We start from the raw sequence: 27422 nt of genomic DNA, 5'->3' as shown, positions 1-27422 counted from the left end.
TACATACAACACAAACAAAGTGTTGTGCATCCTTACTATTTCTATTTAAATGCAGGTTAAAGTCACCACATAATATTGATTTCCGGTTTTTCTTATTTAAATAACTTAGAGCTAGTTCCATAACCCTACAAAACGTTTCAAAACTACCTTGAGTACTTCTATAAACAGTAATGACCATGATATCAATACTCAAGAAATGAAATCCTGCTAATTTACAGTCCAACTCAACCAAAATGTTATTTAAATAGTCTAATACTTTGTATTGGGACCCATCATAATTTGAATAAATGGCCACACCACCATGAATTCGTATTGAGCGACAGTAGCCGGTTACTAAATGTAGATGCTTAATATTAGAGTTTACTTCAAGCTCAGCATCAGTCATCCAATGCTCCGATACACATATATGTGTAACTATAATCTATATGTCCAACTTTTAATTATAAACAATAATCTCCTCCAGCAGTCCTATTTTATTTGATAAGCTCTGTACATTTTGATGTAAGATATTTATTACTTTTCCTAGAGTGAATGGCACAATCATCCCTATAATTCAGCCGATATGGATTGTAATCAGTCTCGGCTGATGGCCTTAGTAGTTTTTTAGAGGAATAAGTTTATTGGTTGGAATTATCACGTCTTTATTGACTTGTTTTAAGATTTGTGCGGCAACGTACCGCTTTCCAAGATCATTCAAGTGGTGCCCGTGTTTTGTATGAAAACGTTTCCCCAACTTACAAAGCTCTAACACAGTGACATTTTCAAAATGTTTAAATGTTTTATGTATCTCAGAATTTGCCCATTGAATTGCTTTATTTACACAAGACCATTTTGGGAGGTCATACCTGTGTGGAATGTCAAATAAAAATACTGTGGTATGTCTTCAATCAGCCAGCCTCCTACGCAGGACTGATATGAAACCTTTGGCATCATTTCTGGCAATGTCATTACCCCCTCCAATCAACACTGCCGCATCCAGAGGCCCCAAATCTGAGCAGTCACCCACGCTCTCCCTGGTCACATCCTCAAAACAAGCTCCAGGCTTCAGTGTACCTGTTAATTTGCATTTTTTATCTTTGTCACGCATTAATTTATCAACAACAGTACGATCCTGGCTGGCTACTCATAAATATTTCAATTTTTCTAACTGGTTTAACAGTTTTTGACTTCGGAGCAAGAGATTTTTTTTCAAGATCTGTTGAGACAGAAGATTGAGAAACATTACCAATATCATCATTCTGCTGCTTTAAAAAAAATTAACGATGGCATCCAATACCTCCAATCTATACTTTTTTGAATCAAATCTGCCTAATTCAAAACTATTATTAATGGATTTACTTTTGTTCTTAGTTCTGATTTTGATGTAGCTTTCAAGGTGAAAGAGCGCTAAGAAACCACAGTCAAATGAGTTTTGCTGTTGCAGACAGTCTACATGAACTATCCTATCCGAATTGAGAACCAGTTTCATTCTTTCCACCAAAATATTCAATGACCTGTTGTTATATTCTCTCATAGTATCAAAATTATAGAAAGTACTGTAATGGTGGGGAAAAAAATGTAATTGAGATAATGAAAAGAAAATACTAAAACCAGGTTATCAGGTGGGTGTAATGATGAAATCAAAAAAGTGAACAATTCACTATATAATTTATGAAACTATCATATATTTACATTCAACACGATCAAGATTACTGGTTCAAAAAGAAAATAAATTTTTGAAAAATGATATAAAATTTACTATAACAAACAATCAAGATTTCTGATTATAATAATCAATAATAAGGGCTACTCGCTTGCTGATCTGTGGTCGTTCAGGTTTTTGAAATAAAAAAAAATTAAAAATGATGGGTCTGGAAAAAAGAATGTACAATGAACTATTATCTTAACTTTACCTTGAAATTGTTGTCCCTTGGCCTGATCCTCAAAGGTCCGGTTACAACCACTAAATAAATAAATAAATTTATATAAGTAATGTGGTTCGTTTTGGTTCTAAAACTGAACTGTTTATTTTTGTAAAATCAACAAATTATAATGATAGGGATAGTGAAGCTGATGTAACAGCTGGGTTTACTATCTGCCCCTCCCCAGTCTTCACTATCCCTGCAACAAACATAAAAACCAAAATAACAATGAAAACAAGCCTATGTTGGTTAGTTCGTTTGGCAATCTGGCGATCGCCTCTTGACTCTCCTTATCTCATGAACATGTGCTATCTCAGAACGTTTTTTCATTCCTTGCAATTTTCCAAGCTTCAATCGATTCCTTGAGAGAAGTTCCTGAACAATAAAAGGTCCTATAAAACGGTGATCTGCTCTAGTCCGTTTATAATGGTTCTTTTTGAAGACGATATCACCAACTTTAATCTTTTCGTCCACTTGTTCGGTTTCCAAATTATGCCGTACGATTCTATTCTTCTTCTCTTTACACATCTTTTCCCAGATTGGTTTGTGCATCTCATGCTGATGAATTAATTCCAGAGGCGTAAGGCCTGTTGTTGAATGAATGCTATTGTTGTAAGCAAATATTGCCCTCGCCATTGCTTCTTTTCCAGTTATTGATTTATCAGCCTCTAAGAGATGAAGATGTTCTGTTAAAGTATTATGTAATGTCTCAATCATGCCGTGGGATCTTGGGTGTCCTGTTGTTGTAAATAAATTGGCAAATAAGATAGGATCAAATAACCTAATAAATTATAATACACCCAACCACATTATGCGACCCCTCTGGTATACTATAGAGGCGGGCATGAAAAAGCATAAAAACACAAAATGGTATAATGTGTAGAAGGGACATAAGAGATCTACATGTTACGGAGACAAACGAAGCATTTCAATTCATGTGTTTACAACTTGGAGCCTATTTCATTACTGCTACAGACATGACGGGGTTCACCCAAACAAAAAAGGAGCCCTGGCCGGGATAATTATGAAAAATGCAGAACCCCAGGGTAATCCTACAATTATGACGCTAAATGACTCAGCTTGTGGCCTGGATGATATCAAAGTATAGACAAACACAGAGAATATGACGGCCGCAGAGAATAGTATGCAGAACCCAGACACCTCTGATCCAACGGAGAATATGACAACTGCAGAGAATAATATACTGAACCCAGACACACCGAGTCAAAAAACGACAAAGCACACAAAGAAGACCACTCCCAATGACACAACCTAATGGAGAGTACTTACCGGACCATGGAAAAAAAGCAACCTATCAAGAGAAACAATAGACAAAAATACAGTAGTTTTCTTCCTGAATATACAACGAGGCCTACAAAATGAGATAGAACAATTGATCGTAGAGGTGGAAAAAATAAGACCCCATTTCTTACTAATAGCTGAACACGGATTGAGCAAGGACAGACTAGAGATTGCTAATATACCAGGCTACACACTACAAACCGACTTCTCAAGGGAACTTCACATTTGCCCCTTCAAAGCAGGAAGAATAAACAGAAAAAAGACAAGACATTTTGAATTTACTGGAAGGATAAGAGACCTGAGACAGAAGCTACTTGATGCCAACACCTTATACCAAATGACCGGAACCCACGAACACAAGACCAAATACTCACAGTCAAAGGAACTATATGATAGGGAAGTCAAAGTGGAGAAAAGGATATACTTAACAGACAGAATAAAGCAGTCAGCAAATCAAACTAAAGAAACATGGAAGGTAATAAATGAGGAACGAAAAATGAAGAAAAACACAGGAAATGACGTACTAAGTTTGGTAATGGGTAACAAACTAGAAACAGACCCTCACACCCTAGTGGAATATTTAAATAACTACTTCGTAAATGTCGGCCAAACCAATATTCAAGTGCTAACTTCACCAAATTCTTATCTTGCCACAAACCAGGAAAACGAGGCCCTATTGGAAAGGTTCGAGAGCATATCAAAAAGAGATCTGATTGACATTTTCCTAATGACCAAACATAAACACTCGGCGGGAATAGATGGGATCCCGGGAAAACTGCTCTACCACTGTCGTGACGAAATTTATCACCCGATTCTACAAATAGTAAACTCCTCTATTGCAGAAGCTACAGTCCCAGACTACATGAAAATATCACTTGTCTATCCAAAGTATAAAAAAAAATGATAAAACAAATACTGTATAGAAAACTTCCGACCAATAGCAACACTGCCTACTTCATCAAAATACCTGGAAAAAGCAATATACCTGCAAATTCTGAGACAAAACAACAAACTACATTTTCACCAACATGGATTCGATAAGATAATAGATGCAGCCTTAGCAGACCTCTTATATTTTGTCACACAAAACTGGGAACAAAAGAAAAAGGTATCCACAATCTTTCTAGATCTTGAAAAGGCCTTCAACAGTCTGGACTGGAACATTCTAAAAACAGAAATTTGCAAAATAGGAATACGAGGCCAAGCAGGGAAGTGGTTGGAAGACTATCTAACAGACAGATACCAATGCGTGGAGCTTAGATACAAGAACAAAGGCAAAACCATGAACGCCAGATCTCTAGCCCAACCTATGAGTACCGCAAGGATCTGTGCTGGGACCATTATTATTTCTTATCTACATAAACGGTTTGCCCAAACAACTTCCAATGTTTTTTAAATGTATTCTATTCGCCGACGACACAACTTTAATCATGAATGGGAAAGACCAGGATGAACTACAATTAAATTATAAAACTACCATAGCTTCAACAAAAACAGCCCTGACAAACCTAAAACTTAATATAAACACCTCCAAAAGCACAGTAATAAATTGCAATACAAGATCAGCAACCGAAAACCAACTAAATACTGATGAAGAGGTACAGCTCGATTTTTGAGAATTACACTTGATGCACACCTAACATGGGACAAACACATTGAAAAGTTGGTAGGTAGACTATCCTCAGCTCTCTATGCCATCGTATAAAGGCAATAGCTGACAAAAAAACTGCTCTGATAGCTTACTATTCGCTATTTGCATCACATATGGGCTATGGAATAATAGCATGGGGAGCAGCCCCGCAGACCTACATTGTGCAAGTTCTAATTCTCCTAAAGAAAATAATAAGAATAATAAATGGTTTACCACACGATATACACTGCAAACCATACTTCATACAGGATAGGATCCTCACTGTAATATCTCTATACATACTTGAAGCAATCATGCATATAAAAAAATTCAAACCAGACAAGCCACACAGAAGAAATATCCACGAGCACAACACAAGAAGAAAAAATGATCTTGAAATTCCCTACAACAGACTACAAAAATTACAAAAACAGCCAGAATCCTCAGGGTGTAAATTTTTCAACTGTCTACCAGATGACCTCAAACAAATTGAATGTCAAAACCAATTCAAAAAGGCTCTCAAAAAGTATCTGACTGAGAACCCTCTGTATTCAATACAAGAATTCATGGAGCTAAGCGCTCAACGGATCTTCCGCTGATACCCTGACCTCACCCTCCTACCTTACCTGACGTGCCCCTGATCTCAATGATATAGGTGGTAAAAATGAAAGTAAAGTAGAGTAAAGTGTAAAATGAATTGCGATTCCAAACTCTTGTAATACTGCCTTCACTTGACTATTGCAAAACTCTTTCCCTCGGTCCATATTAACTCCTGTGGACTTTGGTATAACCCCAAAAGTCTTATCAGATTCACTACTAGGCATTTAGCTGTCTTGTTTTTAAGAAGCCAAGCGGTGGCGAATTTAATGAACCGATCAATTGAAGTTAAATATTTTTCATGATGTAATGGAAAACATCGACTTCCATTGTATGGAAGGGTCGTTCAGGTGTAGGTGTTAACTGTAGAGGTGTCTTGTAAGGGGCTCTATCATATTTAACTTTTTCACAAGTTTCGCATGCACTTAGAACATTATTCACAGTTTTGAGCATATTGAGCCAATAATACTGTCGTTTGAGATATTGAACAGTCTCTTTAACTCCTCGATGATTAGTTCTCCCAACATGATACTGTTTGATTATATTATATTGTTGTATCCAATCTTCTATTGTTTCTACCTTTTTATTACACATGAAGAATTTTATTTTCTTATTCCATTCTTTACTTTTATAGAGTATTTTAATCTTATCCTTTAATAGTTGATCGTCCGAATAAATATAATAGATTTCACCCATGACTGTTATTTCTCAAATTGTATTCATAAAGTCACCATCTGAAGTTTGAGGAGGGATAATAATAGTTGTAATTCTGATAGGCCCATACCTATGCATGTTAGTCTCAATTATTCCATCTTGTTTCTTTAACAGGACTATTGGGTTCCTTTTATCATTGATGATGTCACTTATTACTTCAATCTCATTTGGTTCAATTGTCAAGTATTCATTGCTCTCTTCCATTGAATTGACAGATAATGGATTAATATTTCTTGATAGGCAATCTGCAACAGAATTGTCGGTTTCTTTTATGTGTCTGTCTGTAGTTTTCTGCTCGTAAGCAGGTCCTTCTATATGGCAGCAGCCCTCACTCTCTTCTATTCTCTGCCAGTCGCTTCGTTGCCTAGTAGCTCATCCCCTCCTTGATGTCGTCCAACATTTTGTATCTTCTTCTCCCTCTTCCTCTTCTTCCCTGAATGGTCCCCTCCATGGCATCCACCAACAAGCATTGCCGTCTCATCCAATGTCCCAGCCATCTCCTCTTTCTTCCCTTTATCACATCCAGCAGACTCCTTCTTTCCCCAACCCTCCTCAACACCTCCTCGTTTGTAACCTTATCCCTCCAACTGATCCCCTCCATCCTTCTCCAAATCCACATTTCCAATGCCTCAAGCCTCCTCTTATTCTCCTTTCTTAGTGTCCAAGTTTCTGCACCATAAAGTGCCACACTCCAAACATAGCACTTTATTAGCCTTTTCCTTAGTGTCTTGTCCAGTTGGCTACAAAGAATTCTCTTTTTCTTATTGAATGCTGTTTTTGCCATAGCAATTCTTACTTTGATTTCTTTGTTGCATTTCATATCCTCTTCCATTATGCTTCCTAAATACTTGAAAGATGATACCTGTTCCAACTGTTCACCCTCCAGTACAGCATTCCCCATTCTTGCTCTCCCTGCACTAATTCTCATGCACTTTGTCTTCCTGACGTTTATCCTCATTCCATACCTCTCACAAGCCTCATTCACATCTCTCAACATTCCATTCATCATTGTCCAGCTATCAGCCAGGATCGCCATATCATCTGCAAATCTTATGCACTCTATGTGTCTTCCTCCAATGCTGACTCCTCTTTTGCCATCCAAACATTCCTGCAATATATCCTCCAGGTAAACGTTGAAAAGGATTGGTGACATACAACATCCCTGTCTCACTCCTCTTCCTATTCTACTCTCTTCTCCAATTTCGCCCTCTATTCTCACTCTGCTGGTCTGGTTGACATACAGGTCTGCCAATCAGACACATTTTATGTGTCTGATTTTAAAATTGTAGACAGCTAATTTTTCTTTGCATTTTGTGATTTGTGCAGAGGTTTCGTTCAATTTGCTTAATTTGCATAATAATGGCGTCATATTAGGGGTTGTAAGCTGAATAGAGGTATGGGAGGCCTCAAGTTGTATCTACACCATACAACTGCTAACCGCTCTCTTTCAATGGTGCTATAACGTCTCTCTGTGGCCGGGTGACAGTAGTTGCACAACTACTTGCAAATGCCACATGTGCATCATCCTCAGCCAAAACTCCCCCCCCCCCCTATTGCTTCCTCACTAGCATCGGTTGTTAACGTCAAGGGTTGCTGAAGGTTTGCAAACTGGAGAACCGGTGTACAGCAAATTGCTCTCTTACATTTTTCTACTGCTTGTATAGCATCAGACGACATATTGAACCGCACTCCCTTCCTTAATGAATTTGTCAGTGGCTCTGTCATCTGTGCAAAATTATTAATGAATTTTCAGTAGTAGCCAACCATTCCTAAAAATGTTTTTATCTCCTTAACATTCTTGGGAATAGGAATTTCTAGTATGGCACTTATTTTATTATTATCTGGGCGAATTCCACTAGCTGAAATTACATGTCCCATAAACTTCACTTCTGGTTGACATAAGTTAGTTTTTTCTCTTGAGACCTTAAGTCCAAATTCCCTCATTCTTTCAAACAGTTGCGTAAGATGTTGTTTATGATCATGAAGGTTGTTACTGAATACCACAATATCATCCATGTGAATTTGGATTGCTTGCTCATCTACGTTTTCCAAGAATTCATTCATCCATAAGTCTTTGAGAAGTAGATGCAGCATTTTTGAAACCAAATGGCATTCTTATGAACTCGTAATGTCCTCTTTCAAAACTGAATGCTGTTTTCTCAATATCATTTAGGTTCATTTTGATCTGATGGTAACCAGATTTTAGGTCCAAAGTGCTGAAAACCTGCGCTCCCCTCATCCTGTCAACCATATTATCTTCCAAACGTGGAAGGGGATACTTTTCTGACTCATTCTGATCATTCAGTTGTCTAAAATCTACAACAACTCTGTACTTTGGTGGTTCTCCCGGGGCAGTCTTTTTAGGAACAACCCATAATGGACTACAAAATGGAAATATTGACTTTCTAATAATACCCTGTTTGAGCATGTCTCCAATATGTTCTTTGATAATTTTTTTCATTGAATTCGGATATTTTCTAGACCTTACAAATATAGGTTTTGATGATTTTAGTTGAATTGAATGATGAACTCTTCCATTGGTAGTTAAGATTTGTACCTCTTTATAAACAGTGTCGTTGTACTTGTCTAGTATGTAGGATGCTAGCTGTGCTCTTTGCTTGGTCAACTGCATCTCATCTGTATTATCCTGTCTAGTAATGGAACCCATATAAATACGATTGCTTGTTGAAATTGAACTTCTTGCTTTATAAATCGTATTCCTTAATTTGATAATAATCCATTGGTCCTTGTAAATTCTAGGAGCTCCTTTACTTCTTTCATCACGTAACATCCAATTATGATGTCATACTTTTTATTATTAATTTCTGCCACATGCACTCTCATAATTTCGTGTATCCCTACTAATCCAAATAGATCTATATCTACTTCTCCTTTCAGAGCCCTATTTCCAGTCAATGTAAACATTTGACAGGAACATCTTCCAATCATTAAGCTACTGTCTATTTTTCTCAATGCTCTTTCAGATATCAATGTACTATCTGATCTGTAGACAAATGTCTCATTTGCATACCATCAGACCGTTGATTACGAAAAGTAGTTCTGGGAATTCTTTCCTTATTGGATGACTGTATTGGAAAACTTGATCTCCGCCTGTTGATTATTTGCCAACAAGAAGTTGGCTGTACTTCCTCTCTGTCTGCGTTTCGTCTCTGATCAAAGCAACTGCTTCTTCAAAACTTTTTGGTTTTGTAATCTTTATTGCAGTTTGCAATTGTGTTGAAAGATTGTTTGTCAAGGCTTCCATTGCTAATTCATCATGGACTCTGTTCCTCAAAATTCCTTCATCATTGTTCGGACAAGAGTCTAAAACCTTTGATTTGAGTCTTTTTAATGATTGGGCCATACGTTCGGTGAAATCAAAAATTGATTCTCCTGAATCCGGACTTAATTGTAACAGTTTCAACATACTCGCTGCTACTGGAGTCCGAGCACCAGCATACCGCTCTTTCAACGCCTTTTTTACATCTTCCCAAGTGGATGTGAATGAAACTCCTATTTCTATCAACACTGAGGTATCAATTCTCTAAAGAAAGTAAGAGTACAAATTATTCGTTGTCAAATCATCAAAATTATTTTGTATTATTTGTGAATGTACAGAATCCATCCGTTCCAGGAACAAAGAAATTTATTTTACCTCACCTGTGAATTGATAAATTGTCCATCAAACACCGCACATTCATAAAGGCTAATTGAGGAGTTTCATCATCAGCCATATAAAAGGAAGTAACGAAGCCAAAAACCGAACAAATTTAAACAAAGTTGAACAAAAAGAAATAAATTTAAACAAAAATAAACAAATTTAACAAATAGGGTTTCGGTACCAGTTAAGTAATGTGGTTCGTTTTGGTTCTAAAACTGAACTGTTTATTTTTGTAAAATCAACAAATTATAATGATAGGGATAGTGAAGCTGATGTAACAGCTGGGTTTACTATCTTATATAAAATAAAAAATCTTATATTATATAAAAAAAAAACTGAAAAGAAACTGTTTGAATCAAAGCACTACCTTTTCCTTACAAAATCCACATCCTTAAAATACAATTATGCAGGTTTAAACTGCCCGAACTGTGACAGCCTATAATTGAATTCTCAAGACAGAATTCTTCAGGTAAGCAATGCCTTAACTCAACAACTATACTCCACAAACGATTTAAAGAATACGGGCCTCGAAAGAAAAATTCAAAATCTATTTATGTGAAAAAAAAACATGCAGCCTTGATTCACAGACCAAAAGTCAACTCACTCTTGTTTGTATAACATGGAGCTAAATAAAATCATAATATTGCCTTCACGAAACGTGATAAAATACACGTTTCATCTTTGCACATTGGAGATCTAATCGCTTCATCAATTACATTTAAAAATTAAATCCAGTGTGAGTCACTCCATCCATTTACAGAATCAATTCTGCAATTGTCATTAAGAATAAAGGCAATATTTCTGTTTACTAACGAATTAGGGCATAAAAAGGAGAGGTCATAACTACTATCATTGATAATCAAAGACACTACAGCCGTGTCAACGACAATTAAATCTTTACATCTAGAAAATATTTTCCTACAATACAAATCAATGTCATTGTCTGTGAATAATTCACCACCGATGAATGTATTTAATCGATCAATCAGAGTTCCGCTAGTCCTATTGTCCGTGGCTGGAGCTGGAACGGTCTGTGTCGTAAGTTCCTTAGCTGCATCCAGACGTTGCATTAATTGGATATCTAGTTCAATCGATCTGTCTAAAGCTGCATTACGTCGAATCTGCAACTCCTTAAGCCGAGATTTCAACGATTCATTTTCAATTCTCAAAAGGGAAAGTTCATCATTCAGAGGACCAAATTGAGAATCCGATCCATCGAGCATCGATGACAAACTATTGGATTCGATATTTTGATTCCCCACTTCAGTAGTAAGTCCAACAGAGATAGTGGATGATGACGAAATTGGGGATTCAGAAAGCATTGAAAGTCGAGTATGATTCTTATGAGTACCAGACAATTCAACAACCCTATCACAGTTCACATCAGTCTTCAAGAAAGCCGCACATTCCTTATCAAAGCAACGCCAAGTGATAACATTGCTAACAGTAGAAGAGAACGATTTTTCTATACTTATGTCCTTTATATATTTCAATTTTTCACAACACACAAAAATACAATGAGTAAAAGCAATATACAACAAAACAATAACAATGATATTAACACATTAGAAGACAATATTGCTAAAATGATGTGTGCTGGAAGAAAGAGGGGAAAAATACCTTACCAACTATGGTTTCCCATGTAATAGGCAGGTAAGGTATAACTGAAAGGGAAGGGTGTGTGATAGGGAAGTGGAAGAAGGTAGGTAGATAGGCATGGCTGAGGGAAGGGAAGATAGAATGTGAATTAACCATCCAGGAAACGGTTAAAATAATTTAAAGAATGAAAAAATAATTGCTTTTTATCCAATTAATGATTTCCTGCTTCATTTTCTTTGTAATTTTAGCATTGTTGAGATGATGATCCGGAATTTTATTGATTATTATAGTACTTAGATAAATAAGTTTCCGTCAAATTGTTTCAATATTAGTATTATATATCAAATACTTATTTGAAGAAGGTCTCAAGCGGTAATGTCTATTTAATGAGTTGTTGGTGCATGGAAAATTGGGTCTATTTTTTATCAAATATTTAATTACATTTTCAACATTTAATTGTCTAACTGTCAAAACCTTGAATTCCTAGAATATAAGGTCAGACGGGAAAAATGTGGGTTCATTTAAAATAGATTTAAATATTAATTTGTGCATTATGAACAGTTCTTCCAAATGGGAATTATAACACCCTCCCCCGCCCCCCCCATACTGCTACTCCGTATTGCATTATCGACTGTACTTGAGCAAAATAAAGCATTTTAAGATGAGTTGGATTCAGAATTTTTCTAGCTTCATAAAATTTGTAAGAGAGGTATTTCATCCTTCTGCAAATGAATTTAATATGGATATCCCACTTCAGGTTCTCATCTATATAGATACCTAGCTGATATTTACAATTTTTAACTTTACTAATGATAGGACAAGTGCAGGAGTTGAGGTCAAGGTTGCAATTTGAATGGAGTTTCAAGTTTAATTCTCTGTCAGGATGTCCTAATTTATTGAAAGAAAAGGTAATATAGTTGGTTTTTTGTATTTTCAAGCTCAAAGTATTTTTATCTAGCCACTTTTTATGCTCAAGCAGTTTTTCTCTGCAATTTCATGAGCCTCATCCCACGTTCTTCCTGAGAAAATAGCTGCTGTATCATCAGCAAAGGATATTATAGTTGAGTTTTCAAGTTTTAAACATAATAGATCATTTACATAAATTATGAAAAGTAATGGCGATAAAACAGTGCCCTGGGGGAGGCCGGGGTGATTCGGTGGTATTAGTTTCATTATTTACAGATAGGGATTGGGTTCTATCAGACAAGTAGCTCTTAATAAGGTCAAGGAAGACTCCCCTAAAGCCATATATTTGGAGTTTATCAAAAAGAGAATAATGAGGGATGGTATCAAAAGCTTTTTTATATCTAATAGAACAGCAATGGTTTTTAGATTAGAATTAAGTTTCTGGGAGACGGTATTAGTAAATTTAATTGAAGCATCTTTGGTATTTTTACATATTTGAAAGCCATATTGATTCTTATTTATTATATTATGCTTGTTCAAGAACATCACTAGTCTTTTCTTAATGATTTTTTGCTAAATTACTGATAAGACTAATTAGTCTATACTGGTCTATAGTTACTTGGGTCTGAGGGATCACCTTGTATATATACGTTGAATATTTTCCATTCTTATAGAAAATTGTTCACAGCGTTGTGAAAGATGGAGACAATATACAACGCAAGCAACAAGAAACTAGAAGTTCATTAAGATTGTAGGTAAGTTGCTATCTAGAACAATGCTAATAAGAAGGCACGTGGAATCAACAGGTTAAACACTGAGAGAATAAAACGGGTTGTCTATAAGGTTTGCTGATAACGATTCATTGATGATTATTTGTCCTTATCACTTCAGAGAGGTTTTGCAGTCAGATTGAAAATCAACTATACTCTTGAAGTCACCGTTACAGGAATCAAAACTCACCCGCACTCACAGCAGCAGACTACTATATGGCATGCAACTAGTGGCATGCAACTGAGCACGGCGCAAAGACTGATAACATTGCACTGTTCAAGACCTAGCCAGCCGGCATCCGAAAGTGAGGTTAAAAACACTCTGATCCAGAAAACACACAACAACACGAACTTGATTCAGTATTAACATATTTCAGTAACTGCAATATGAACTCAACACTTTACTTAAGTCCTACCACAACTGATTTTTCTCTATAACGTGAGTAATACTTTAAGTTACGTAAAAGTTTCGGAACAGATACAACTTTGAAACATCACAGGCGGTCCAGGATTGCCATTGTAATGCATTTTACATGGAGAGCAGTTAATATTGTCGAGTAATATGGAAAAATGTTTTTAAAAATATCTTCTGAAAAAGACCAACAAACTTTGTGATGTGTTTCCTTACATCAAAATAAAGAAAAAAGTTCTTGTAAATACTAAGATAATAATGGCGAAAGATTCAACATTTTCTTCAAAAGTTTTATTTAATAATTTTGTGGCGGCCTCTAGTTGGATTCACACACAACAGATGGATGGCAGTGAACTGTGAAAATATATAACTCCTATTAGTTCTATTAGAACTCGTGGGAATTATATTTTCACTGCTCACTGTCACTATTATGCTTAAAACCTCACTTTTTCAACTTCAAATGGATAGAAACAGGATACCTTATTGTTGACCGGTATTTTAAAGAATTCTGAAGAAGAAATCAGTTAAAGAAATCAAAGATTCAGTTACTTTGTCGTCTAAAACAGGGGTCTCCAACCTTTTTTATCCAAGGGCAACATTGTTAATTCTTGGGAGGCTTAGAGGGCCAATAACAAGGATGTACGTGGAATTTGACTTGTGGGGACACACACGACGGGGGATTTGGTGGGTGTAAAATTATTGACCGAGCGAAGTGAGGTCTAAGATTCGAGTCGACGGCTTTGCATTCCTCTTTATGTTTATATTTATGTTTAAACTTTCCGCATTTACAGCGAAACACAGCAATAGATTTTCATGAAATTTGACAGGTATGTTCCTTTTTGAATTTCGCGTCGACGTATATATAAGGTTTTTTGAGATTTTGTAGTTTAAGTATAATATAAAAGGAAAAGGAGTCTCCTTCGAACGCCAATATTACCTTAGAAATCAGACTATAGAATTATTGATTATAAATCAGCTGTGGAGTGGATTATTAATTGCATGCAATGACGCATGCGATTAATATCTCAATGTAACTTGATGAAAAATCAGCTGTTGTGTGGACTATTAATTGCATTCAATGAGGCATGCAATTGATAACTCGAAATAGCATAGTATTTTCTCCCGACTTTTCTCTGCTTTCAATTCGGTAAGCTTTTAATGATAGTAGCATAGTTGCTCACAACAAAATAATTATTAGCATTGTCGATACAATAACCCAAACAGTCATTAGTTGTTTACACACCAATATCCCACCGATACGACAGGACAGGACATAATTTACTCTGACTGACAGAATTAGAGGAGGCTGTGGTTTATAACTGATCTAGGTCTACTGTTCACAGAACTACTAGTTATATTTTCATTAAAATAATATGAGGAGTTTTAAATATGTTTAAGTAGAAAGAAACAAACCAATTCAGTTCATTTTAATACAAAGGCCAATTTATTGAGTTTAAAAAGCTCATAAGAAAACTTGATAATGCATGAATTTACATAAAGTTACCATGCTGAAAGAGAATACTCATTTTTGGTGGGAAATTGTTTTCCACTTGAAACGTCCGCCCATTTAGGATCAAACTTTATGGTTCCGATCATTAGAATTGATCTCAAATGTTCATCTGACAAGGAAGTATTTGGATTTAACAAACTTCATTTTTGAAAATGTCTGCTCACACTTGTAGGTAGATCCAAAAAGAGAAAACATAGCTCGAGCATGATTTTTTATATTTCTAAAGTCTTTTTCTGGGAGAGAACTGTAAAATGGAAGTAGGTTACCTTGATTGTAGCGTTCAAACAGGGACATGTACAGTCCGTGCAGACCTTTTGCTAATATCTCGAAATGGTTGATCGCTGCTTGTTTACAGCTAATTTTACACTTATTAAGAAATGGAGTGGCTAGTAAGAGAAGAGTACTGAACTCACAGTTGTTGTCAAAAATGTGTAAAAATATATATTAAAAAAAATCTGTTGCAATAACTCTCGGCGGGCCGGACAAAATCTATCCGCGGGCCGGATATGGCCCGCGGGCCTTAGGTTGGAGAGCCCTGGTCTAAAACGCACCCAAACTTCACAAATCATGATTTGTAGGAGATGGAACAGATTAAAAAAGCATTTTTGGAAAGATGTCTTCCAAATCTGCATTTTTGCATTTTTCCAAATCTGATGTCATCTACATTTTTTGAAAGTTTTGTCTTCTTCAAGTCCTGATTTGAGGTTTGGGAAAGTTTTAGACGAAAAAGTTACTGAACAATTTCTCTTCAGAATTGAGTCCTCAATAATATTACATACCACACAAAATATCGGTCAAGAACAAGTTAACTAATTTCTATAACTTTGAAGTTGCAAAAATGAGTTTTAATGAATTTTCTCATTTCATCAATAACTGGTTCATTGGATTTCTCACCTCATTTTACATGAGAATTAATCACTCAGGTAGGTAGGTACCTTAACAAGGCCGCTACAAATTATACAATTGAAAATTTGAAACAAATGTGGAATCTTCCGCCATCATTATCTCGGTAACAAAACATTTCAGGACCCATATAATGGAACTTTTGTATTTATATTTTGATTTTAAAAAAATACATCACGAAGTTTTTTGATCTATTTATAAAAACACCAAGTTGAAATTTTCTCAATACAATAGATTGTTTTGATAATAATCTCTAGATTTTCATTTCAAGATTATGAGTCGTCTTGAAAATAATAGAATGAGTTGTAATTAGAGAACTCTAAAAATTGAATGCTTGTAACAAAATATATTTTTTGCAACAAATAGTTTATTAATGTAATGACAGCAGTCTATGCGGTACAGAACATCAGTGAATAAATTAAATTTTTTCAACAAGAACATGCCTTGTTTTTTAACACTTTTTTAAACTTGAACAAAGATTTTATTCCGTATTGGACCTGTGTGCAAGACCATAGAATATCTTATGGAATAAATTTACTTCACGATCAAAGATCGTTGATCGGATCTGATCTTTGAACAAATATTTGTTCAAATCATGAATAATTGAACGAGCGTTAGCGAGTTCTAACTTTTGACTTACTAAAGGCCAAAGTCGTTGTTCCTCTGTTTGTATGTTCTACGATAACTTTAGTAAGAATTAATCAATCAGCTTCAAATTTTGAACACGTATTCTTTGAACCTTTTTATAGGTCAAGTTCGTTGGAGAAAAAAAAATTACCAACTCCTTCGTTCTTTATCAGGATATAAAAATAACAATAAAAGTGAATAAGAAAAAAATGGTTATGATTTATCATTTAGTCAGCTGAAGAATTCATTGCATGCAATTTATTACTACAGTTTTTCCATTCATTCATAACATCAGCTGAGGTTTTTGGGAGCTATCACACGCGCTGACACATGATTTCAGCTGGTTAATATACAACATAATTTTACAACTTTTACACCAATAAAATGATACGGGTTGATGTATCAATGTGCGGTTTTCGAAATTTATTTTAGTCGTAATTTAAGTATTTGAAAGTGATCATTAACAAGCAGTTTGTAATGGAAAGAAACATCGAAAAGTATTTATTTTCTCTTGGAACTCTGAATTGAAATCATGTATCACATGACTACCTTCTCATTTAAAAATATGAATTTGGATTAATTTATGAGGATCAAAGATGTTAAGCGACAAAGTAATATTTGAAGAGTAGTTTTTCATTATCCCCAATGAAAACTATTATCAAATTATTCTTGTAAAATAAATATTTAGGCCTAGCTGTTTTCATAATTCATAATATTCATCAACTCTGTAAAATAAAAAGTTGCCGTTTCAAAGATTACAACAATACAGTTCTTGAGCGAGTTCTCCAACCCAGACGGTCACTAGTTTTAAAATACAAGAAATTTAGATTGTTAATATTACAACTAACAGATAACAGCAGTTCTAATTTTTTTTTCGAATGTTGTTCATATTAGCTTTTTGCTGGTGCTTGGGTAGTGGGAAGTGCAAGGATGATTATTTTATGAGATGATCAAACGACCATGTCTACCGCCGGGATTAGAATCCAGGACCAGTTAGCGCTAACAGATTTAAGGGTGCAAAGCCTTTAGTCATCTAGGCTATGCTGGTCGGCAAATATTTGACCGTGTAATAATATTTTATAAAATAGTTGTTCAAATATTTGACCTTGTAAAGCAGCGTACAGACTTACGCGCCACTCATCTCACAAACATTTATTTTTGCTGAGGATGATGCCCACATGAGCTCTAGGCTTGTGCGTGGGTAGATGATAATGATGAGAGATGACTTTGTTTCTCATACAGAGATTTATTTGCCAAGCCTGTACGAGGCTCGCGAACAGCTCATGAGCTGAGTTTCTTATGTAACATTGATATTCAAGATATTCGTTTGTGAGTTGCGTTATTCGTGGCGGTTAGTGTGTATGTCAAGATATAGACCAATAAAAGCCTACAGCACATTTGAAAATGAATTGAATTTTGAAATAACTATTTATGAATTACAACATTGAAGAGAAGTTAATTTTATTTTTCTTTACTGACTTTTCATCGCCCAAGCCCTAAATGCTTGTTAATGAGTAATATGAAGAATGATTAATAGATTTTATCTACCTTGGAATAAACCTGTAAGACTGGCCACTAACAGTGAGACACACACATGTTCATCATACATGTTTTGTCATCAGCGAGATGCGTCTAGCATAAAATAAACAATCAAGAAAAATAAATAAACCACTGGTAAATTGAGAATTATTATGAAAGATAAATAATTAAACCTTAAATAGAGCAGCGACCAGAAAATAAACGACAAAAAATATGAGGTACAAAAACCTAACCTCAAACATTTTTTTCTAGCCTTTCGCTGTGTTTTGTGATGACACAACGATGCATGACGACATGTATAACATGCATGTCTTATTGTTGTTGTTTATTTTTTCATCACTGCTCTATTTGAGGGTAGCCTAAATTATTTTTCTATCATTATGATTTTTAATTTTTTAGTGGTTTGTTTATTGTTATTGGCTGTTTATTTAATGTTAGAAGCCTCTCGCTGATGACAAACCATGCATGAACATGTGTGTGTGCATTACAAACATGCATGTTTATCATGCATGTCTTACCGTCAATGGCCAGCCTAACTTTAGTGGAGTTGTGACTCATATTGCACAAGGACAGGTCAGGGTTGACTTCTTCTAAGGGTTGGTACCCTTTACTTGCAACCCAGAATACTTGGGAGTAGTCCTTGATAGGACTAGGTCTTGCCATACAAGACCCGTATCCAAAGGTTAAGTTGCAAGATGCGTAGCAGAGTCAACCTAATAAGAAAGCTGGCTGTCACAAATTGGGAATTGCCTGAGAATTTAATCCCTGGCACTTATTTTTTAAACATCTGAGTATTGCTCACCGATATAGCTATACAGCTCCCACACAAAAAAATGGCTGCCCCACTGAACAGTGCATTGAGAATCATTTCAAGCACAATACGACCGACTCCTGTTCCATGGCTTCCAGTTTTAGCCAATATAGCCCCAGCACAGCTTCTTAGAGGAGAGCACCTGAAGAGAGAATGGGAAACGTGCCTTCGCAATCCAAAAACGACGATGTATGATGACATCCCAATCCATCTACAAATTACCCTCAAGTCAAGAAATCCTCCATGGCAAATGTACCCAAAAATTAAGGAGCGTGGTAGCATGGAAGAGAGGTGGAGATCGAAGTGGGTGCAAGATGCGCTCACAAATAACTTCCTAGTTGAGGATCCAACTGGAAGGGTGCATGTATTTGATCTTCAAAGGAAAGAGTGGAGTGCTCTCAATCGTATCCGTGTGGGAAAAGGGCGATGCGCTTAGGAGCAAAACAGATGGTGCATAGAGCAGTCAGATTTGTGTGAGTGTGGCCATTTTATGTTTTTGGAAACGAGGGTCTAATACCTGATTTTTATTTCCTGAACAGAAAAAAACTTTCAAGGCTGATGTTGACATCGGGACCATACGATTGAATGAATGAGTGGAGTTGTGAACCACTACTAGCGATTTTCAGCTGAAAAATTATAAGTGGAGGACTGGGGTTTGTTCAACTAGCATATCGGTCAGGGTCTTTATTATTAGTTTTGCAATAAGTTTGTCAATGATTAAAATTAATAACTGGAATAAATTTATGATTTAAATTATAATTACCTGATTGTGATGATGTTCAGCGGCTATTTCAAATTCTCTCCTTAGAGCCTGGCATTCAGCATCCCAGGGAGCATAATACATGATGAACATCAATTCAACTTCCGATGCTTTCTTAAGCATAATTCTAAGTTCACCATGGTAGTAGTCTGTTACGAAAGAGTCTTCTCTGAAGAATGGTGATGGAGGCGGACTCTTGGAATGGCTCTTATTTCTAGAATATCAAAGACAGACGGCTCATATTATTGCGTCTATGGAAACAGTGAAAACAGTAAGTTAATGGTCAAAACTAATAACTAAAACTTGCAAAATCAAGCATAATTATTTCATACCAGCAGGTAACCATGCTTTGCACTGGGGAAAATTTGGTGTTGTAGAATGCAATCAATCCTTTTATGTCCAGGAAACATAAAAAAAATATTTCGTTAAAAATTAAGTGAATATAATCTCTTTAAGGGTTGAAAAATCCCTTAGTAGCACGCTACTAAGTAAGCAACGGAGTCACTTGGAGTAAAGTCTATTTGGTTGGGCTTTTATAGGCCTACTTATATTTAGTTACGTAAAAATTGAACCACAGATTGAATAAATTTGTTCAAATAATTAAATTAATTATTAGCGATGAAAATACGCCGATGTCCATCCTCGGTGAATTCAGACTCTTTATACAAAAGTTCAAGTTAGGCTGATCAGTTTAGTAGTTTAAAGACGTGATGTGTCATTCGTGATTCTTTCCTTTATTATATTATAAATTATTGTGAATGAGTTAGGTATATAATTTAAAACTTTGACATCTATTGCAATGGAATGTCAAAATAATTGTAACAGCTATTTTCTTATCTACTACCTACCTATTTTTATAGTATATTATACCTTTTCAAGTTATATAATACAATTGAAAAGACCTTTGATATGTGGTGGATTCGCTAATTTATTGTGCTCCTCACAATCGTCATATTTTCTCTTAAACTGGAACTCAACCAGTTAACCAGAAAAGTCAGCCTTTTTCACACCAAATCTAGGTATGGTCACTTCTATTTGATAACTAGTAGGCCTATTTCACTTTTTGGCCAAATTGCACTGTTCCCCACACATTTTACACGTTGTAAAACTTTTAAAAATACTATACTGTATTGTGTTTTAACAAGAAATCTAAAACTACCTCATCTTTGAACCTCGTTCTCGCTAAATATTTTACTTTACAACCAACACAACCTATTTTGAAATAACTAGGTTCAACAGATTTAAACAAACTTTGTTAATTTATTTATATATATTTGATTTATGATTACAATTTATTTTTCTTCATAAGAGCAACGATAATTACATACAGAATGGTCTCTTTTGTATTTATAGTTTTAAATATCCTAATTTTTATAATTTTGATCTAAGCAACCATATGATTGTACCAATCAGTTTAGTGATGATATGAGAAAAATCTGGTGTGGCGCACTCACACAACTTTCCTTGCCGTTATGAAAATTGATCACCTGACGCTAGTGATCCCGCGCATCTCAAGTCTGCTATTCAAAGATTTGAGCCAGCTGGTGACAGGGTAATAACGCTGGAGACACACAAGGTCTGCTATCTCTTCATAGTGAATCATTTGATAGAATCAACAGTTGCCAACAGTTTGCAATTATTGGATAATCACATTTTCTCGAATTTCGAGCTTATTTTTAATTTTAGGTGAAAATTTTGTTACTGAACATTAATTGTAGAGATTCTCATGCTCAATCTTTTCCACTCAAAGTTTTTTGTTTAAATTGTATGTAAAGCCTGATAATTGAGAATCTAAAATCAAACTTTGCATAGATGGGGCGGAGCTCCTGAAATTTTTACAGATATGGGACTTGTGGCAGTTGATAGAGCTTATCAATGACTATTATAGGTATAAATTTGATCAAAATCGTTGGAGCGGTTTTCGAGAAAATCGCGAAAAACCCTGTTTTTGACAACATTTTTGCCATATCAACCGCCATCTTGAATTGCATTTGATCGAAAATGTTCGTGTCGGATCCTTATATTGTAAGGACCTTACGTTCCAAATTTCAAGTCATTCCGTTAATTGGGAGATGAGATATCGTGTACACAGACGCACATACACACACACACAGACCAATACCCATAAACCACTTTTTTGGACTCAGGGGACCTTGAAACGTATAGAAATTTAGAAATTGGGGTACCTTCATTTTTTTCGGAAAGCAATACCATAGAGAAACAATAGCGTAAGTAGATATCCCATGCTATAGGGCGTTTATGTCGCAACTTTTACTGTTATCCCAAGCCGATTACTGTCGATTATTGTTGATTTTTACTGTTTTGACCGGGTAAGAGTGTATGAACGGCACAATATGAGAGACTACCAGCGTCATAAAGCTTCACGGGAAAGAACTACGTGGGCTATCGGCTTGAGATAACAGTAAAAGTTGCGACATAAACGCCCTATGCCATGGGATATCTACTTATGCTATTGTTTCTCTATGGCAATACTTTCCTTACCTATGGTAATAGGGCAAGGAAAGAAAAAGCATTCTGAAAAACATAAACAAAACCAAACATAACCTTGATGAGTAAAGAACGTTAATTTTAGAATTTATATTAATATAATTTAAATGCAAAGAAAAAATTGTTGTTCCAAATTGCACTAAATATCATGACATGATCAAATCCATAAGTTTTATGATGAATAGAGTAAGTATGCATCTTTTTAAATACCTGATGTGTCCGTTGTAAACTGATACCTTCAAAAGTACCAATATTTTTTTACAAAATTTAACTAAACAAACACTTTAACGAGTTAAAGTGTTAAATAGTCAAATTTATGAAACAAAAAAGTGTAGGCCTAAGTAAATTACGGTTTAATCTGGTCTCACTTTGAGGTTGAGCCGAATCAATACGGTAATTGAAAATCAGTGTAATAATAGCAGGTCAATGACTAACCAGAAGGATTTAAGTTTTTTAGATTAAATAGTAGATAAAAATATATTGTTCACAAAATTAGAAGAGATTGTTCAATTTATACTTTAAAATAGACTTTAGACAAGAAAGACAACCTAGCTTGGATGGAAACTACTTACAGGCTAACCTAGGCCTATATTAATCTTAATTAATGTTACTTACGCATTGAGCACGGCTGCGTATGTAGTAAAAACAATTGCAAATATGAAGCATATCTCTCTGCCGATTATGTACATTTTTGATGGAATTTGGTTCTTTGGGACACGTATGTTTTCATCATTTACCGCATCAGTTCCTTGAACGTGCATGACAGAAATCACCCAACGTCATAAAGGAAAAACCGTAGAACAGGTCTGTGATAGTTGTACGTTAAAACTTCCAAGTTGAAATGCGGCATGACTTAAATGTACTCGCCATGACTATTATAGATTTACCTTAATTTGAATTTGACACTAGAAAAATGAATAAACACTTTGTAAAATTATCAGCTTTGCAGACGCCAGCAGACACAGAAGCTACCAATGACAAGATAACTTCTTGATAACAGATGCCATTGAAACCAGCTGATCTAAGCGTCGTTGCTGTTTAGCGCTCCAGGTAAGAATCTTTTTAACTATAGTGAGATCCACGTTATAATGGTAATTTACAGCAATGGTTTTGCTATATTTTGTCTATCACTCAACAAAGCGAATAGCGTTATCTCTCTCTTGCATTGCTCAGTTCTTTCAACAATAATAATTGATTAGGAGAATAATTCATCTTAATTATGAAAATTCATTATGAAATTATTGAATAATATAATTGATTATTTTAAACAAGAATGAACAGTTAATTGACTGAGCGAAGTGAGGTCTAAGATTCGAATCGACGGTTTGGCATTTCTCTTCATGTTTAAATTTTTATATGTTGCGCATTTACGGCAAAACGTGGTGATAGATTTTCATGAAATTTAACAGGTATGTTCATTTTTTTAATTGCGCGTCGACGTATATACAAGGTTTTTGGAAAATTTTGCAATACAAGGATAATATAAAAGGAAAAAGGAGCCTCCTTCATATGCCAATATTAGAGTAAAAATCAGACTATAGAACTAGTAGTTCTGTGAACAGTAGACCTCGCGCTCAGTGTTACATTAACCTGTTATGTTTTCTCAAAAATTAATAAATAATTTATCAATTGAAAATGTTTAGAAAAAATCCTAAATAAACATAGAGCTTTCTGTCCTATATCGTACCGTGACATGTCGTCCCGGAATGTGAGTGTGAGCACTGTTATCAGGTCTGGCTGCAACTGTCTATAACATTGATGGAAAGATACAATTTTCAAGATGTTCGATGTTTTTGAACGGTTAGTATTATAGTTAACTTTCTACTAACGTTGATGGAAAGATACACTTTCAAAATGTTCAATGTTTTTTGAACGGGTAGTATTATAGTCCACTAGACAGCTGATTTATGATGAATAATTCTATAGTCTGATTTTTACGGTAATATTGGCGTATGAAGGAGGCTCCTTTTTCCTTTTATATTATCCTTGAAATGCAAAATTTCCAATAACCTTGTATATACGTCGACGCGCAATTTAAAAACGAACATACCTGTCAAATTTCATGAAAATCTATTACCGCGTTTCGCCGTAAATGCGCAACATTTAAACATTAAGAGAAATGCCAAACCGTCGACTTGAATCTTTGATCTCAATTCGCTCGGTCAATCATCATAAATCAGCTGACAAGTGATTACACAGATGTGTGAAGAAGCCAGTATTGCTGTATTTCTATAAGGTCTATAGTTTCAATCAGCACAGAGAAGAGGAGAGTTCTCCTACTTTGTGCAATCAGGTACTTGTTGATGTAAATACTGCGTGATGTCTACTGTTCACAGAACTACTAGTATTACATCAATGAACCTGTATCAGCGGGGCTACTGTCTAACTTTCCGATTGATCGAACTCTTTATCTTTGCGATAACGCAGCAACAAAAACAACATCATCTGTTGTTTTTCAAAATCAACGGCTTCCACAACTCAACTCATAAATCACAAATATTAACCGGTTAAAGTTCTTTGATCTGCATCCACAAAGTAAAAGGAATAATATTATTGATTTATTAACAAACTGTACCGCTCAAGAAGGATGTCAAGTGTTTGTATTTTGCGCTTGCTCAAAATAGTCTCGAGAGAGACTGTCAGGAGACTCAGGAGCGTCAGTTTTGCAAATAGCAGCTTCTCTTTGTCTCAGATACAGAGTACCGGATAGCAACGGTCACAGTTATCACATAGTTATTCAAAAGTATACTTTGAGTATCTATAGTGAGGTCCACGTTATAACGGCAGTGTGTGATTTGCAATGGTGTTGCTATCCTTGTGTATCATTCAACAAAGCAGATGGCGCTATCTCTTTCACGCACTGCAAGGTTGCCACATCGTTTATCAACAATGTAGAAATTCAACTAATTGACAAAATAGGGTTAAGGGTTAGGTTTAATTAAGGTTATATTTAATAATGTTCCATAAGGATAGGTTAAGTTTTTGCTTTGAAATTGCAATATGCTAGAAGAGGGCTAGGGTCCAGGTAGAGCTATGTTTTTTGTTGTTTCAAAGGTGAAAGGATAGGTTAGGGGGTTAGGAGTTTGCTTTGAAATCCAAAGTATCGAATGTGAAAGGGGTTAGGTTTTTTCAAGTTATATTAAATAATGTTTCATGAGGCTAGGTTAGGTTTTTGCTTTAAAATTGCAATATGCCAGAAGGGGCTAGGGTCCAGGTAGAGTTATGTTTTTTGTTGTTTCAAAGGTGAAAGGATAGGTTAGGGGGTTAGGAGTTTGTTTTGAAATTGCAATATGCTAGAAGAGGGCTAGGGTCCAGGTAGAGTTATGTTTTTTGTTGTTTCAAAGGTGAAAGGATAGGTTAGGGGGTTAGGATTTTGCTTTGAAATTGCAATATGCTAGAAGAGGGCTAGGGTCCAGGTAGAGTTATGTTTTTTGTTGTTTCAAAGGTGAAAGGATAGGTTAGGGGGTTAGGATTTTGCTTTGAAATTGCAATATGCTAGAAGAGGGCTAGGGTCCAGGTAGAGTTATGTTTTTTGTTGTTTCAAAGGTGAAAAGATAAGTTAGGGGGTTAGGATTTTGCTTTGAAATTGCAATATGCTGGAAGGGATTACAGGTTTTACCAGGATTTATGTTTATTAATGTTTTAAATATAAAAGGGATGGTTAGGGGGTTAGGTTTTGGCTTTGAAATGGCAATATGCTGACTTAGTTGTAGTGTTTTTTGACATTAGTTGTATAACAACCGTTATATTTTATTAATTATATTATTGAAAAGTACTCTTTCTTTTATTAAATGAAATGATGATGATATGTTGAATATTAAATCGAATTTAATGATAAATCATCATTGGATGATAATCCAATTCATTATATACGTTGTCACGATGTATATCGTAACTAGAGAAAGGAATTGAGTTTAGGGCTCATTTATTTGATGCTCGGTTATCTTTGATAGAATCAAAGGGGTCAACGAGCAAGCCAGCCGCTGGCCTACCGCTCAGCGGTGCTGCGCATCCTCTCTCCCCTCCCTCTCGGTCACTGAGGGAGGCTCGAGAAAGGCTAGCAGGAAGGAGTCGAGTTCGGAAATCCAGTGCGAGCGGTCGAGTGAGGTGAGAAGGAAGCAGCGAGCAGCTAGCAACAACACAGTATGTCTCGTACTAGAAGTGTACTCCGAATCCTTCAGCGACCGGGAGTTGTGTTTGAGACTAAAGACGATTAGTCTCAAGCACTGTAAGCTCCTCTGCTCAACATCCATTTGGATGAATGCTGATCGACGTTTAACACGTATTTAGACGGCGGACTACCAGTTTTGACCAACGGCGACACGTCAGGTTTTGGTCGAAATCTGACTACACATCGGTACATCACCAGCGGAGCATCGAAGTGCATGATGACCTCAACTAAGGCTAGGGAAGGCCTTTGCGCGAGCTCCGACACCGATCCGGACCCCAGGAAGACACCTGGTGCTCGAGGACTTAGACTTAGAGTCTGCGAGAGAAGTTCAGTGAACAGGCCCCCGTAACGAGTTGGTTTCATCCGGAATCGAAAGAGGACCTCTAGAAAGGCCAGGGAAGGCCTTTGCGAGAGCTCCGAGATCGATCTGGACCCTAGGAGGACACCTAGTGCCCGACGACTAGGACTTAGAAAAGTCTGGAGCGCGAGCCGCCGCACCTTACTGTATCCATACGGAATCGAAAGAGGACCTCTAGAAAGGCTAGGGAAAGCCTTTACGAGAGCTCCGAGATTAATCCGGACCCCGGGAAGACACCCGGTGCCCGAGGACTAGGACTCAGTCCCAACACGAAGATCTTTTTCACTGCTGACACCGCAACGTTTCTACTCCCTTCTTTCCACGACCAACCCTGTTTGGCAGTGCGAAAGCACGGCCCCTCTTTCCTAAAAGAGGGAAACATTCCTCCAAAACACTCAAGACTCTGTTTCAACCCCCGACTCGAACAAGGGTGGTTGACGGACGCCCCACCAAGACTCCCGTCCCCTGCCGCAGCCCACCCCAGTCGCCGACTGAGTTTAGCCGGCCCAGAGCGACACTGGGAACTCTAGTAGAGGAAGGTGTGGGCAAAAATCTACTCAGAACGTTAATGATCTTCCTGCAGCAATCAGTTGTAAAAATGTAAAACCTTTTATGTTTGCTGATGATTTTGCTGTTCAAATAAAAAATAATAGTCTTTCTGGTAGCTTGCATACGGTTAATGAGATAATTGGAGATTGGACAGCTACTAATTCATTGTGTCTTAATAAGGACGAAACTCAACT

The 27422-nt window shown here is 36.1% G+C and overlaps 1 protein-coding gene across 2 annotated transcripts in view; it reads right to left on the bottom strand.

Annotated features, from left to right (window-relative positions):
* LOC111047395 (thioredoxin domain-containing protein 11) overlaps positions 1-23148 on the bottom strand; it is a 51916-nt gene extending 28768 nt beyond the window's left edge. The window contains exons 1-3 of one of the 2 annotated variants that reach the window (XM_039434871.1): positions 22766-23147; positions 19646-19856; positions 1893-1942 (exon numbers count right to left, since the gene is read on the bottom strand). Coding sequence is in view for 1 of the 2 variants with exons in the window: in XM_039434870.1 (XP_039290804.1) it covers positions 19646-19856; positions 22766-22911 (357 nt within the window). In the remaining variant the exon portion in view is untranslated. Of the gene's footprint in view, positions 1-1892; positions 1943-19645; positions 19857-22765 lie in introns of both variants that reach the window. The other variant, XM_039434870.1, reaches the window with a different exon arrangement.
* Positions 23149-27422: the final 4274 nt, after the last annotated feature.

The sequence above is a fragment of the Nilaparvata lugens genome, chromosome 8 (genome assembly GCF_014356525.2).
Source record: "Nilaparvata lugens isolate BPH chromosome 8, ASM1435652v1, whole genome shotgun sequence".
Lineage (NCBI taxonomy): Eukaryota > Metazoa > Arthropoda > Insecta > Hemiptera > Delphacidae > Nilaparvata > Nilaparvata lugens.
This window is presented reverse-complemented; position numbering and strand designations above follow the sequence as displayed.